Genomic DNA, 14,900 nt, shown 5'->3' with positions numbered 1-14,900 from the left:
GTCCCTCTGTCTGCCACCATTCCCTCTATAGAATGAGATTATAACGCTGCCCCTGCCTCCCTGAGCCCCTGCCTGCCCAAATGTCTTCAGGCACGAGGGTGACACCAGGCTGGACATGAGTTGTCATTGCAAATGGAGCAAGCCACACTGGGGGCTTCATCAGGAGCAGAGCAAGGGGTGAGGTTGTGCTTCACATGGGTGCTGCTAAGGGAAAGTAAATCCTATGATTCAGAGGGACAGGGATTTCTCCTTCTTCATCTATTAGACAGGAGAGAGCAGCTGCTGCTCCCTCTTCCCAGGTCCAGCCAGTAGCACGGCTGAGCGCAAATTCCCAAGATGCAAATACAGACACATGGTGTACACATGTCCACACATGTCAACACAAGCAGAGCAGCGCCTTTGCTAGCACTGTCTAACCACCAACGGTGCTCTCATGAGCACAAGCACACAGGCAGCACGGCCCCATCCCTCCTCTCTAGCTGGTCAGGGCTGATGTGGGCTGGTGGCACAGCCCCACAGCCCCAGCCTTGGCCCAAAGGCAGGTGCACACACGTGTGCCCTCGAACGCATGGCAGACCCCAATGCCATCACAGACCCACAGCTGGACCCTGGGCCCTGTTTAGCCACTCTCCAGCTCCAGCCTTGGGTCTTTCCACACTCTGGTTTCTCATCCACCAGCTAGCCCAGCCGGTGTTTGCTCTCGGGTGACAGGTACACGTGCACAAACAGAACAGAGAGTGAGCTGACACAGAAAATACCCAGGAATAGATTTTAATGAGAAGGCAAGACAGACCATGGGGACAAAGTGCAGGGCTTGGCCAGGCAAGCATTGCCTACCTATGACCAGCCCCCTTCTCCCCCATCCCTGTTTTCCCATGCTTGTTCCTTCCCCACCCACCCACTGTGATCCTCCCTTTGATCCTTCCTGTAAGCATTCCCCAGTAAGGTTTGCATGCCCCCGATCTCCCTCAGCATCACATAATCAATGCTCTCTTTCCTATGAGACATTTCCTGAATCACCTGAAATGCAAAAAAACCTTTTCTTCTTATCACTTAAGAAGTTTCTAGCTAAACCTCTTCAAGGTCACACTTGGGGAGTTCATCCGCCAGTGCCTTGAGAGCTCAGGTCTTGGTTGCTGCCTCTGTTACCTCCCGCTCATTAGCATTTGTGTACGGGGGTGTTTCATTTATTCTTGTTCCTGTCTTTTGTGGGTGTTCTCTTATGCTGAATAGCTGTTAGGCAAACACCCTTGCAAACCAGACATCCTCCCCACCCATGGCCCCAGGTGAGGATAGGTGGAGGGTCAGCAGAGAGGCTGTGGAGGCTGCAAGGGTGTCTGGGCTTGGGGGCACAGGGATACAAGGCTGCGGGGTGCTCTGGATGGGGACCACCAGACCCCAGTCAGGCCTGGGGCATCTGAGTGCTGCCTGCAGTGGTGCAAATATGATAGAGCTGAACTCCTCCTGTCCAGGGCAGATGATTCACAGGGGCAATAGGTGCGTGTTCAGGCTTGAGGAGTCATGGATGGCCATAAGGAAAAACCCTCTGGGAGGGTGCAGTCATGGGACAGAGTATGGCAAGGGGCTTTGCTTGGGGGTTTCCCCAAAACTTGGATGGGCAAAGCCACATCCACCGTGGGATAATGCTGGGAGACAGTCCTGCACCACAGGGGAGTCTGGGCTGAGGGGTCTGAGAGAGCTCCCCACCAGCACTTGAGGGGTCTTGTGAGACTTCCCATGGAACTCCTGGCCTTGCAGCCCCTGGAGCTGAGCCCCTGTGGGGAAGCCCTGGTGGGAATGGTCACATGTCCCCTTCACACTCTGCATCAGGGCCGGATGAGCCTGGGCCTGGATCTGAGCAAGCAGATGACCCCAGCCACACCAAACAGGGCAAGGGCAATGCATACAGGGGCAATCACTGCAGCACTGTTACACTGCAGCACCGAGACCTGCACGTCCTTCACCAGCCTGCCCTGGTAGTGAGGTGGGGAGTGACACGTGTAGTCCTGGGGCCAGCCCTGCCCAAGGTGCCCCATGCTCACCAGTGCCTGGAGCCCCCCGGCCCCGGAGCATGAGCAGTTGTAGGGATTGTTAGCCACAGCCACATCCCGCAGCTGTCCCAAGAGCTTCACCTCATCCCACGGCAGCTCTCTAATCGAGTTATTGTCTAGGTGGAGGGTGTCCAACATGGGACAATTCCTGATGGAGGGGGCAGCCTGCAGCATGTTTTGGCTCAGGAATAGCTTCTTCAGGGAGCTGAGGGAGATGTCTACAGCATGGAGGTGGTTGCAGCTCATGTCCAACACTTCTAGACTGGGAGGCAGAGGTGTGAGGACTTCATCCAAGCCAGTGTTGGACAAGTTAAAAATTTGGAGGGACACTGGCCACTGACAAGAGGCAGACAGGTCTGCCATGAGCTGGTTCTGGCTGAGATCTAGATGCTGGAGCTCATGCAGCAGTTGAATGCTTCTGCACACACCATGGTAGGACGTTAGGTTATTGCGTTGCAGACTCAGTACCTGGAGCTGAGGGAAAGCCCCTTTACAGAAGGCGGGCATCAAGCTCTCATCCCCAAGGCTGTTTTGTGCCATGTTCAGGTACCGCAGAGCTCTGAACACCCTTCCGATGCCACAGGGCAGGCTGGTGACATGGGACCCAGTGACAGCCAGCTCCTGTAGGGTCTCCAGCCAGCTGCTCAGACTAGAGAAGTCCTGCTCACGGCCTGTCAGTGGGGCAGATGTCACGTTGTGGAAGTGCAGGGACAATATGGGCAAGTTCTGGCCATCCATTTTATCCCAGTTGCCTCTCCCATCGAAAATGCAGTTCTCAAACACCAGTTCTTGCACCTGGGTGTAGGAGAAGAACCTCAGGACTTGGGCAAGGAGTACCTCAGGCACCAGGAGATCACCAACAATTATTTTCCTGATGACAAGGGAGCCCAGCATGTCAATGGCGGAGGGGTCCAGGTTTCTGATGGGGAAGTCTACATATGTCTTCAGCTCTCCCCCGTAAAACTCCACGACAGAGGCTGGGAGGCACCGGATGATGCTGCTTAGGCTTTCCTGGGACAGGCTGTAGCACACACAGTGCTCCTGAGTGCGATTGAAGAAGCACCTGCCTTCTGCCTCCAACAGCCACAGCCACAGGACAGGGAGAACAGCCACATTCATGGTGAACAACCTAAAAAGGAGGAGAGCAACGGTGAAAGGCAGAACTGTTGTGGAAGCTGAGTGGACCGTTCAGATCTAGCCAGCTGGAGGGCTGGTTTGGGCAGGTTCAGCCCTGGAGAGCCACCCCTCAGGGACACAGTGCTGCCCTCATGCCTCCTGTCCAGCTGCCCTTTGTGTGGGTTCAACGCACACCATCGGCACCTGCCTGGCTACTCAGCCCTGACTCAGGACAAAGTCCAAATCAGCAGTGAAACACCCCAGAGCTACACCTGTCACTGCTCCTCGGCACAGAGCCGGTGGCACTGGTGTTTCCCCACCCCAAAAGCAGGGTTTCAGCAAGGCAGGGTGGCTCCTCCTGAGGCAGCAGCCGCTGGGCTCTGCGCTTTCCTGCCGGTGCTGCCTTGCTGCAGACTCCCACTCCTAAGCAACCAGGAAATCCCACAGATGAGGAGAAACTAGAAATGTTGAGTTGCAGACAGTAAGCCTGATATATCCGTCTGACCACAGGATGTGAGAGCCACAGCTCTGATTCTCTGTGCAGCTTGCTCTGTAATCTGGGACAGGAAATGGCAACAGAGGACTTCATATTTTCCTTTTTCTCAGCCAGTGACATGATTCATTACCAGCCTCCAAAGGGACAGTAGAAAATAATTTCTGAGGGTCTGTAAGCATTCCTGTCAGCACCAAGTACTGCTTTGCTGTCCAGCTGATGGGAGAGTCTATCACCAGATTGCAAAAAAGCAGCAAGCAAAAATTAAAGGCTTCTAAGAACGTGCTGACTCAACTCTGCCCGAGCACCCAGGCAGGGCAGCGGTGAGGAGTCTTTGGGGGTCTACAGCCCAGCCTCCTGCTTCGAGCAGGTCTGTTGCCAGCAGTAGCCCTGATCAGCCACAGCTCTTTCTGGCCTCACCTCAGAAACCTGTGGGGACAGAGGTCTCCCTACCTCTCTGTACCGTCACGGGGCTGCACCACGCTCCCAGGGAGAAGCTCACCTCCAGCACTTGCAGAAAGTCCCTCTCCCGGGGGTGGCAGCACAAAGCAGGGGTGCGTTTGTCCAGTGACTCACCAGCCAGCTCACACCAAAACGTTTCCTCGCCCCAAAGCTGCTTCCTCTAGCTGCTGCCAAATCCAGGGCTTAGGTGCCAAAGGCTATGCAAGTGCTCAACTCTCTCCTGCGCCTGATCCTCCCCTGCCTCCAGCTGGGGGAGACCTCGGTGCCTGCAGGTGTCTTACAGCTGCCGTTGGAGCTTCTGCAGCCCGTCCTGCTTCTGCTTATTAGATCGACGGGGTCGGGGCTAGTGGGGACCTGGAGGCAGGCTCCCAGGCACTGCCTTGCTCCCACTGCGTGACTTCCCGAGCAGCACGGGGCTGGCTGTGCCACAGGAAGCAGCATGCCACGCAGCAACCACCCAAGTCACTTCTGCTTCGCTTCTCTGCAGCAAGGGCTCTTGCGGCTGCCTGTGGCTGCAGGCTGGGAAGGATTTTGGTCTAAGTAGCAATGCTGCTCGCTTTCCTAGGAAGGATGAGGTAAGACAGTGTAAGACAGGGCCCTAAATGCACCCTCAGGACCAGCCTAAACACACCTTTGCTTCCAGATGCTCCGGGTTTGTTGTGCCTCAGAGCTGACTGCGTGCTGAGCACCCTGCAGGAAGTAATGCAGAGGGGTACAAGACTGTCATACTGGTATCCAGACCACCCCAAGATGCCTGTGTCCCATTTAGGATGGGGACAGGACAAATTCCCATCCAGTGTGTGCTAAGCTCAAAGCTGCAAAAGGCACTTTTTCACCCAAGGTCAGCTTCCTTGGCAAGCTGGCTAGTTTGCCTGGCCAAGGAACTCACATCACTTGCCCTGTGCTCCTTTGGCAGGTGGTGGCTGTGCCTACACCAAAATAGTAACACTCCTTGTCAGCAAGTGGAAAGTACCAGGCATTTGGAAAGATCTGTCAGGGATTTTTTTCTTCCCTGGGGATTTCTCTGCCTGTGTTGAATTTCAGGGAGGGTTTCAGAAAAGCAATGTAACTGTATGGCTAGAAGATGCAACTCCCAGTTTGTGGATGTTAATGCAGCATCACAGAGAGACACTATCAGTGTGACAACAGCTGGGGCTGGAGCTGCCTGTCCCCCGCACCCTGGCACGCTGCTGCCAGGCTGGGTGAAGGGAAGGTCTCCTTCTGGTCGTTACATCTACTACAGCTCATTTTCTTGTTCCTGGTGTCTCAGGTGGCATGCTGCACTGCTTTGCTGCCTTTCCTTAAGCAATTCCTTGTGCAGAGGGTTTCAGCAATTCCGTGATTCATCGCCTCCATCCTCGGGTTACACAAAACTGCTGCTGTGTGTACAGTGGAGGAATCAGCTTTCCGAGTTCTCCTCACCACTCCTTTTGATGAGGCCGGTGGCCCTGTCTGGGCCTGGTGCCTTTTGATTGTTCATTCCTGGCCACCACCAGTAAGTTCCCCAAAATGCCTTTCTGTGGAGAAGCAAGCTCTTCAGCCAGCCGCACCCCACTTCAAAGCCACGTGGTTTTGGAATGATCTTTCGGGTGATGACTTTCTTGTTCTCATCGCCACCATGGAAGATCCCAGGATACCGAGACCTGTTGTCTTGACGTTTCTGGGAGTCTCTGGCCTTTTTCGGCTTCCACAGACAAGCAGGCCAGCCCGCTGGCTCTGGGTTCGTCCCCTGCCCGGTTTGTGTCGCTGCGCCAGGGCCGGTGCCCGCGGCGGGTGTCACCGTGTGCTCCGGCCACCCAGCCGGCAGCTCGGCCTGCCCCGGCCGCGCTCCCCTGCAGCTGCGGCGGCAGCGCGGCGTGGGGTGCCCGGCACTGCCCCTGCCCCACCGAGGGCTGGTCCCGCTCCTCCTGTGCTGCGAGCAGGGGGGACCGGCCCCGAGGCTCCCCGGGCGGATACGCCGGCCGGGCCCTCTGGGGCACAGCACGCCCCGGGCCTCGCTGCCGGGGGCTGCTCACCGCCCCCGCGATCCGGCCCTGCCCGCCGCCCCGCCCCGGGCCCGGCCTCCGCCCGCCCCGCCTCTCCCCGGCCTCCTCCTCCTCCTGCCGCCGCCATGTGGGGCCGGCGGCGGCGCGGGGCCGGGCCGAGCGGCCGCGGTGCGGAGGAGCTGCGGGCCCGGCGGCGGGAGCGAGAGGCAGGTCCGCGGCGGGCCCGGGCCCTGGGCCCAGGTCTCGGGGCCGGGCGGGTTCATGGGTGGCGGGGCCCCAGGTGGGAGCCCCCATGGCGGCCACGTCCGCCCCACAGCGGGGCCCGAACGGGCCCCGGCACCTGCGGGCTCCCGGCGCGCTCGGGGAGCCCCGTTACGGCCCCTTTGTTTGCAGCCCGGCTGGGGATCCCGCCCTGGCTGCCCCGTGTCCTCGGCCGCCTCCCTGTGCGTTGGGGTCTCCGGGGTCTCGCCTATGCAGAACCAGGCTTGACCCCCGCCCGCGGGGCCGCCCCGGCCCCCCCGGCCCCCGCCCCGCCGGCTGGCCCGGCCGTGGCTCCCTGCGTGCCCGACCCGCAGCCCTGCGGCCGCTGCCGCCCTCGCTGGCTCACTGGGGGTCTGGCAGTTCCCCTGTCAGGGCTCTGTGGTGGGGTGGAAAAGCTTTTTGACCCAGGCAGGCGGTGATGGGGACCGATTCAATCGCAGCTCTCAGGAAAGCCCGGCGGCAGGAGCAGCTGGTCAGCAAGCGGCTTCTGCGGGAGGACGTTGCAGCAGAGGAGGGTGGACAGGATGGAGCGGTGGTTGTGCCGGACCCTCTCTCAGTGGATGAGGTGAAGAGTGGGATGTTGTTCTCCATGCTGATGGAGGTCCCTGGAGTCTTCCCCAGCCTCTGGGGCATGCGGAGGAGCCTGGGTGGAGGTGGGTTTGGGAATGTTTTCTGAGTTGCTGCCAGGCATGGTGAGAAGCAATAAGGTTCTTTGTGACCATCTTTGCACCCTGGGTTTCTTTGCCTCCAGGATTAACGAGATGAAATTGTAACGTGGCTTTATGTTCACTCATCTTTTAATTTTCGGGTAGGTTCTTGAGCTGCTCAGAGACGTGCAGAGGGGCTCAGAGGACAGGAAAAAATCGCTCAGCCGCCTCCGCTGGGCTCTGCAGAACAAGGAGACTCAGCAGAAGTTTGTCAGGTCAGCCCAAGTCTGGCACTGCATGGCTGTTATCAAGTGCATGTCCAGAGTGGCCCTGTGGCCCAGTCATGTGGGTGAGCGGGTGTGTGGCCAGGGGTGGGGAGGCAGGAGGTGACAGTGCCCTTTGGATTCCACCAGGCTGGATGGCAGCATCCGGACACTCATCGGGCTCTTCACCAGCAGCCTGGCTGACATGCAGATGGAGGCAGCCCGCTGTCTCCATGAGCTGTCCCACTCCAGTGACCCTGATGTGGCTGAGGCATGTCTGCCAGTGACCTCCTATCTCCTTACCTACCTCTCTGGACACAGTGTTGAGCTCACAGTAAGATCCATGCTTGCGTTTGCCGGGGCTTATACTTCTGTAGTAGTTGGGTGTTGATCTCTTTTGGCTAGTCTTAGGCTAACATGGCTTGCATAGGAGTGCTGGTGGGAAGGGGCCCTCTGGAAGTCTCTAGTACAACCTTCCCCTTGGAGCAGAACTGTCCCCAGTGCTAACCCAGGGCAGTGAGATGCAGTGAGGCTTTGTCTTGTCAGGTTTTGCAAATACAGAGAGCCCTTTCGCTGTGCCCTGTCCTGACACCAAGAGAAATTTGGCTCCATTGTGTTTGCACCTCTTTCCAGGTAGCTTCATGTTGCTCTTAAATGCTGCCAAAGCTCGCCTGGGCCAGAGCAAACCCTCCTGCCGCAGCCTAGGATGCAGTGGTTTGCCCCATTTGTAACGGGTGCTTCCTCTTCAGCTCCATGCTCTCTTTGGGGAAGTGGGGATTGCAGGCTGTGGCAGTTGCCCTCCATCATCAGATGTGTGGTCCAGCCTCTCAGCACCAGATGGGCCTGCACAAGGGGGTGCCTTGGTGTCTGTGTGGTGAGTAAAGCAGAAATACTAGATGCAGGTCAGTTTAAGTGTTTTAAAAGATCTTGGAGAGGTGAAAGAAATGAGCAGCTGCAGGCTGGGATGCGGGAACAGGTACTTTGTCAGCTTACTTTCAACAAGCAACAAGCAGGCAGGCTTTCATCCAGGCTGGAAGGAAGAGCACTTGTGGCTCCAAGCTGTGCAGTTTGATCCGGGCAAATGAGCGAACAGTTGGAGTAGCTCTGGAGCGCCTGTGTGTCTCGACTTGTGCAGCACGCTGTGCACCTTTGAGAAGCAGACAGGATCAGAACTCAGGAACAAGATGGGGAGTAATCCCAAGGTGATGATCACATTTTAATGTAGCACGAAGAGAGTCTCCAGAATACTGTGGAATTAGAGAGGTCTCAGGGAAGCGTCGTAGCAATAATTAGAAGACTGAAAAACCTCCAAAGCAGAAGGGATCAGATCCCAGCCTCAGCCAGATAGAAAAAGGGTAAATTGAAGCTGATACAGCTGGAATGGGGGTAGCTGGAGTGTCCAGCAGTATCCATCCATGTTTGCCCCTCTGAAGAACAGCTTATGCCCTGCTCAGGGGAAGTGTGTGCCCCAGTCCCTGGAGTGCAAGGATCTAGAGGCCTTGCTGGCTGCCCAGGCTGGCCAGAGTCCTGCTGTGGAGTGCGGAAGAGGTGACCTCCTCTCTCGGGTGTATTTCAGGAGCTGTGTTTGTACACACTGGGGAACCTGGTAGTAGAAAGTGAAGCTGTGAGGAAGCAGATTCTGCCTCAGGGCATCATTCCAGTGCTGACATCCTGCATCCAGGTGGGTGAAATAGCTCAGCCATATTCTTCCCTTGCTCTGCCCCAGAAAGGCACCTTTTCTTATGCCCTTTAAGACACTGGCTGACAGCACTTGAGTTATCAGCCTTCCTTCCAGCTGTGGCCACAGGCAGAGACCCTCTTCAGAGTGCTCTTCCCTTGAGAGTGAGGGTCTCTCATGGATGCTCCTGCACTCCATTTTTGGGGCTCAGGTCACCACCTTGTGCTCTCCTCCACCTGAATCCCTCACATCTGTAACTGCGGCTTGCTGTTAAGTGGTCTGTAACATGGGGAGCTGCAGGCTTCTCCCCTCTGCCCAGCTTGGGTCCAGCAAGCATACGAGGCCAATGCAGTGAGCAGAGCTGTTGTTTGTAGATCTGAATGCTCAAAGCTGCACTGCTGCTGCGTTTGGGCTCCTGGATCCCTACAGCTGCAGCCCATGTGAGTGTGGGGAGGGGGGACAGCTCAGCTTTGGTGTGGCCACGGGTTGCTGTATCACTGCCAGTCTGCTGCTGTGTCCCCTCTTCTCCAGGCATGGAGAGACTGCGCCACGCAGCTGCTTGGTTGGGTCTTACAAAGAGGTATCACCCCTCTCACCAGCACAGCGGCTGGCACCCTGGCGTCCCCTGGCTCTGTCATGTGGGATTAGCTTTGTTCTGTTTGATTGCAGTCCCCACACGAGGCTGTGTTGGAAGGTTTGGGCTACGTCCTCTCGCAGCTCCTCCAAGCCAAGGAAGCCCCCACAGAGATCATACCGTGAGTCCAAGCCTCTTAACCCTGCATCAGGATAGGCCCTGGGGTCTGGCGTGGTATTTGCATGCCAGGGACAACAACGCCTATCCCATCCCTGTGATACTAATAGTTCAGAGCAGAATCCTACCAGAGCTACAGAGGTTTTGTTGCAGATCAGGGTGCAGGACTTTACTCTTTTCCCTCAGCCTCATCTGAACAGACAGCTGTGGTATTTCAGTAAAGGACAGTGCTGAGCAGGGTAGGCTTACAGGGAAATTCTGACTGTATTCCTCCTGCGAAGGAAAAAATCAGCCTGACAGTCCCTAGTGCCAAAAATGTGACCCCAGCCAAGGTGGCCTGAGCGTCCCCAGGCCCTGCCACAGACAGAGCTTGTGCTAGGCCTTAGTGGGGCCTGAGACTGTAGCCTTTTAATAGTCTCTTCAAGGTGCGTTTTTGGAGCACACAGCCCCCACAACATGGGAGAGCAGCTCCCTGCTCAGTGACCAGGGCTAGTGTCTCCCTGTCACTTGTCTGTCCTGCTTGTGCTCTGGCCTGTGCCTCCATTAACTCTGCTGTTCTGACCCTAGCTTGGTTCTGGACTCTGTTCTCCCCCAGTACATGCTTCGACTGGTTTGCTCTGGCCTCCAGGCTGGGGTAGGAGTGGCTGTGGAGTTTGCATGGTGCCTCCACTACATCGTTTGTAGGTAAACACACTTTTCTCCTCATTTTGAGTTCCCTTGGGGCAGCCAAACAGAAAGGCACAAAGGCTCAGGGTCCAGTGAGGGGACCTGGATTGCCTCCGTTGCCCCTTTCCCTTGGGCAAGCAATTTCCCTGCTATCCTGGGCATTCCCACTCTTGTATCTGAGCACACACATGCTGTTTGCAGCATCACTGGGATCCTTTACAGGGTAGTAACAGGTTATGAACCTGAGGAGGGAGTTCCTAGTCCTCTGAACCCCCCCCAGTTGCCTCTCCATATCTGGAGTTGTCCCCCACACTGCTGAAGGCAAGTTCCCTCAATCCTCATGCTTCTGGGGTTGGCCCAGTGACACCTGGCAGGGCTGGCTGCTGTCAACAATCTGCCTGCCTTGGTGCGGCTGCTGCAGTGCAGTGCTCTTTCAGCAGCCCCAGCAGAAAGAAACGTGTGGGTACCAAAGAAGGATCCAGGGCTGTTACTTCCAGACCTGCAGAGATAATTCCAGCAGATCTGTTTTCTATGGGCTTTTAAACTTTCTTGTCTGCTCAGAAGCAAGCTGCTAGTTAAACGTGAAACAAGCCCTGTGGTGGTTCAGGAGAGCACTCTGAATTTCCAGGCCCCATTGTTTGGCGGGGGCTGCAGCAGTTTTCCCTCTCTGAGTGCCAAGAGCAAGCATGCTGTCCCTTCCTTTTGCAGCCATGCAGCCAATGCGGTGCTGCTGTCGCTGGGGGCCTTGCCAGCCCTCACCTCACTCTTGTTCGACCTGGCTTCTGAAATCCCCCAAGATGCTCCTGAGGGCCTGGAGCTGGTAAGATGTGGGCAGGGTGCTAGCCATTCTTCGCATTGCTGTGGAGATGCGGTCTGGTTAGAGGGCTGTTTCCCATCGTTGCAGCTCGTCTGTCCAGTGCTGCGGTGTCTCAGCAATCTGCTCGCAGAGGAGACGGGCTATGAGGTCCAGATCCAGGACGAGCGCCTGCTCATCGCCCTCTTCCTCGTCCTTCAGTGCTTCCTCCAGCAGCACCCGTTCATCGTACAGGAGTGTCTGTGGCTGCTGAACAACCTCACGGGTGAGTGTCCTGTGGGGCTGTCAGCAGAGGCAGAGCTACTGCTGGGACCTGCCTTGATGGCTGCCAGACTTGTGATGTCTTGTCTATAGAGACCTCTGAAACTGGTTTTATTGACACATTCCTTCTCTGCCCACCCTAGCGGACAAGTCCTTCTTCTGCTCTGCTCTGCTTTCCCTGGACTTGCTCCCAGCCCTGCTGCAGCTCCTGCCCTGCTCCCAGATGGCCAGTGTGTTGGTAAGATCTCACCTCGTGCCCCAGGGCTGGGGGGAAGCACTGGACTTACCAGGAACACGAATCCCCGCCGCCCCCCCCCCCCCAGTGATAAAGCTGGAGGATGACTTGGGGCAGTAGCAACAGCTTGGTGGAAGGTCTTGTGTTGTGGTAGTGTCAACATCCACCTCCCCTCAAGTCGCTATGTCTGTATTTACCCTTGACAGAGTCTTGTCCTGGCAGAAGAGGGGTCCCAAGGTAGATGTTAACTTGAGACCAGGCCTGCTGGCACCTGGAGCAGGCCTGGGGAGGCTGCTGCCAACTTTAGGGAAGACCCCAAAGTTTTAGGGGGTCCTGGGGGGATGCTTTGACAAGGGGTGCATGGTACAGCTGTGTTTGCTTGGCACAGGGATGACCAGCACCTTGGGGTGGGGATGGAGGTGGCTTTTAAAGAGCACTCAAAATCCAGCCAGCTGGTGGGCACATAGCTTTGGGGAAGCGCCTGGCAGGACTTCCACGGAGGATGTGGGGAGTTCTGTGGAGCTCTCCTAAGCCTGTCAGGAATTGGCCCACTAACAAAGTGTTCATTGCTCATTCCCCTCTCATGGCTTCTCTATCCAGGTCCTGACAGTTCTGTGCAATATAGCAGAGAAGGGGCCAGCCTACTGCCAGCAGCTGCACTGGCAGCCTGCCCTGCCCCTGCTGCTGCCTACCCTCACACTGCCCGACCCTGAAGTGGTGGGGCAGTGCCTTGAGCTGCTGCACCTCCTCTTCCTGCACTGGCCAGAGGTAAGAGAGGGGAGTGCCTGCCCCAGAATCAAGCATGAGATTTTAAAGCTGGTGATGATTACTATTATTGCTTAAATAATACTGCCTTCAGTCATTGGCAGGCTAGTCCCCTCCCCCTCAGCACCAGACACATGCCTGTAGGGAGCCACTTGTGTGATGCAGAGGGTAGAAGCCCTTCTTAGGTCTCTGGGGAAGCTCCTTTTCATTGACAGTGAGTGTTTTTTGGGCAGGTTGTTTGTATCCTTTTGAGGTTATTATGCAGGGATTCTTTTGGTTCAGTTGTACTTCAAATTGACCTGGCTTGGGACTTTAGTGTCTGATAGTGCTCTGGGGAGTTTCTTCAACCTCATTCCCTGGGCTGTACAGTGGTGTACACGACAAGCTGTAGCAGCTACTCAGATGGCAGCCAGCCAGCTCTCACCCCTCTCCTGTCACCCAGGCTGCTGCTGACTTCCTCAGGCAAGGGGGACACCATGCCCTTGAGCAGCACCAGAGCACCCCAGAACTTCAGGAGCGGGCACGAGCGCTGCTGGACATGATCGGGCAGCCCCTGGGAGCCTCTGCCTTCAGTCCCTGCCATGCCACACTGTCTGCCTTCTCCTAGGCCACACCACCTCCTTTCCCTGCACTCCAAGGAGTAGTAAACATTGTTCACCCTGTGCCCTGCTTTCCCAAGGGCTAATTAGGGGTCTAACTGCCAGTTACGCCCCAGCGCTAGCTGCACGGGGATGCTGGTCCTTGGCCAAGATACAGCTGTTTCAGTCCTTTTCACCACCTCATAGCTACCAGCAGGCTGCCCTGTGCCTCCCCAGAACTTGGCGCAGGGGCAGAGCTGAGCTGCAACCCAGCCAGACGGGCTCTTGGTGCGAAAAGATGATGCATAAATGCTGCTGGATCGGCTGTTCCCCCCAGCATTTCTTTTCGGCTTTATACTCAACATGTGAAGCTCAGGGTAAGCACGTTGCATTTATGTAATTGATAAGTTAAAGATACACATTTTACATTAAAGATTATTAGTCAAGTCTTCGGCACATGCGTGTTTACTGTCTTTACACCTTGCTTTTCACAATGTTCTCCAAGGCCTTGGCCACTTCATCCACAGTAAGGTTGTTCAGCGGCACACTTTTCTCCTTGCCAAACTCTGCAGGAAAGATAGAGGGTAAGAGAAGGGTCAGGTGCCTCAGTCTTTTTCTGGTGCAAAGACAACTCAAAGCTCTACTTCAGGTTTCCCAGGTGGCACTGGCATCCACAGCCCAGGCTCCCATCACCACCCTTTTGCATCCACCGCTCCCCAGTGAGCCTCCCTGTGCCTAAGCTACTGTTTCCACCTTCTCTTTATTCTCAGCCTTTCCACTGGAAATAAACCAATGTAGCCTACCACGTTTCCTTGCCTCTTTTTATTAACTTCTGCTGCACAGCAGCTGGACAGAGGCCATGGCCACATTCCAAAGCAAGCTGGTGGCCTTCAGCCTGCTCACATCAAGATGCTAACCAACACTTCAGTAAAATAATGCTGAAAAACTGCCTATTCCTACAGCAGCCCCTACGCAGGGGTGTATTTCCCTGCAACATACAGATAGAAGACAGGCACTATACCAACTGCTCTACTGGCCTGTGTGCTTGCACTGGGAAACTTGTGCTTAAAGAGTCATTTAATCTCTTTGACAAAAAGTTTCTGAATTTTTTTTTGTCCAGGCCAGGTGGCTTTTAGGAAGAAAACAAGGCCTTTACAGGGGAGCTTTTTCTACTCCCTTTTTGGCATTTTGCTAAAGATGCCGTAAAAACAAGCTAAAACCAGAAATGTATTTCTGTATGGGCATCCTCCAGGGGTGGGAGATGACAGCCACAAGCTGGCAAGCCACCTTCTGAACGGCGGGTCCCTTTTTTTGCCTCCCACCGGGTCACGCAGCCGTAATGCTCTCCGGAGTCAGCCCCCACCTTGCCCCCGGGGCAGCCGCCTGCCTCCGCCGCTGTCCCCCCTCGTGTCCCCACCTGCCTCCCCGCTGCGGGCCGCGAGGCCTGGTGCTCGCCCCCTGCCGCTGCTGCCCGGCGGGCCCCCTACTCACCGTACCGGGCCCAGAGCTTGGGCTGGACGCCGGAGCACTCGCGGATCAGGATGGGGAAGTCGGGGTTCGCCTTCTTCAGCGCCACGTAGTGCTGCTCGATGAACTCCCTACGGAGAGAGGAAGGAACGGCAGATCCCCGCCGGGATGGGGCTGGCTGGGGGCGGGCCGATGCCTGACTCCCGGTGCCGCTGGCTCACCTGACGCCGCGGCTGCCCGCGGAGCTCTGGCAGAGGTGGATGCGGAGCTCCCGCAGGCTGCGGCCCAGCCCGCCCCCGATGCCCCTCACTGCCGCCGCCGCCGCCATCTTCTCTCTGACCCTGACAACAACATGGGGGCGTGGCTGCGGCGCCCGCCAATCGCGGTGCCCGCTGGTCGTCACCTCC

At 56.6% G+C, this 14,900-nt stretch overlaps 3 protein-coding genes across 6 annotated transcripts; 1 reads left to right on the top strand and 2 right to left on the bottom strand.

Moving 5' to 3' along the window:
* Positions 1-755: 755 nt before the first annotated feature.
* Positions 756-5,832, bottom strand: CD14 (CD14 molecule). 2 transcript variants are annotated; one of them, XM_037398646.1, is made up of 2 exons: positions 4,163-5,832; positions 756-3,180 (listed from the first exon to the last, which is right to left on the bottom strand). In XM_037398646.1, exon 2 carries the CDS (start codon positions 3,168-3,170, stop codon positions 1,827-1,829), a length of 1,344 nt encoding a protein of 447 aa, XP_037254543.1. In that variant the 5' UTR covers positions 3,171-3,180; positions 4,163-5,832; the 3' UTR covers positions 756-1,826. The 2 variants fall into 2 exon arrangements, with proteins under 2 accessions (XP_037254543.1, XP_037254542.1); XM_037398645.1 differs by having other exon boundaries at positions 4,237-5,832.
* A 400-nt stretch (positions 5,833-6,232) lies between these two features.
* On the top strand, positions 6,233-13,477 carry TMCO6 (transmembrane and coiled-coil domains 6). Of its 2 annotated transcripts, XM_037398269.1 has the most exons (12): positions 6,233-6,317; positions 6,809-6,933; positions 7,181-7,290; positions 7,429-7,612; positions 8,855-8,959; positions 9,626-9,711; positions 10,275-10,391; positions 11,082-11,193; positions 11,278-11,452; positions 11,592-11,686; positions 12,284-12,451; positions 12,891-13,477. In XM_037398269.1, exons 1-12 carry the CDS (start codon positions 6,233-6,235, stop codon positions 13,053-13,055), a joined length of 1,527 nt encoding a protein of 508 aa, XP_037254166.1. In that variant the 3' UTR covers positions 13,056-13,477. The 2 variants fall into 2 exon arrangements, with proteins under 2 accessions (XP_037254166.1, XP_037254167.1); XM_037398270.1 differs by lacking the exon at positions 10,275-10,391.
* NDUFA2 (NADH:ubiquinone oxidoreductase subunit A2) lies at positions 13,399-14,846 on the bottom strand. Of its 2 annotated transcripts, none has more exons than XM_037398271.1 (3): positions 14,715-14,846; positions 14,518-14,624; positions 13,399-13,592 (listed from the first exon to the last, which is right to left on the bottom strand). In XM_037398271.1, the coding sequence occupies exons 1-3, from the start codon at positions 14,819-14,821 to the stop codon at positions 13,501-13,503; spliced, it is 306 nt and encodes a 101-aa protein (XP_037254168.1). In that variant the 5' UTR covers positions 14,822-14,846; the 3' UTR covers positions 13,399-13,500. The 2 variants fall into 2 exon arrangements, with proteins under 2 accessions (XP_037254168.1, XP_037254169.1); XM_037398272.1 differs by having other exon boundaries at positions 14,523-14,624.
* Between the last annotated feature and the right edge of the window lie 54 nt (positions 14,847-14,900).

This window comes from Falco rusticolus, chromosome 8 (assembly GCF_015220075.1).
Source record: "Falco rusticolus isolate bFalRus1 chromosome 8, bFalRus1.pri, whole genome shotgun sequence".
NCBI classification, from domain to species: Eukaryota; Metazoa; Chordata; class Aves; order Falconiformes; family Falconidae; genus Falco; species Falco rusticolus.
The sequence above is the reverse complement of the archived record's forward strand: the minus strand, read 5'-3'. Positions and strand labels throughout refer to the sequence as shown.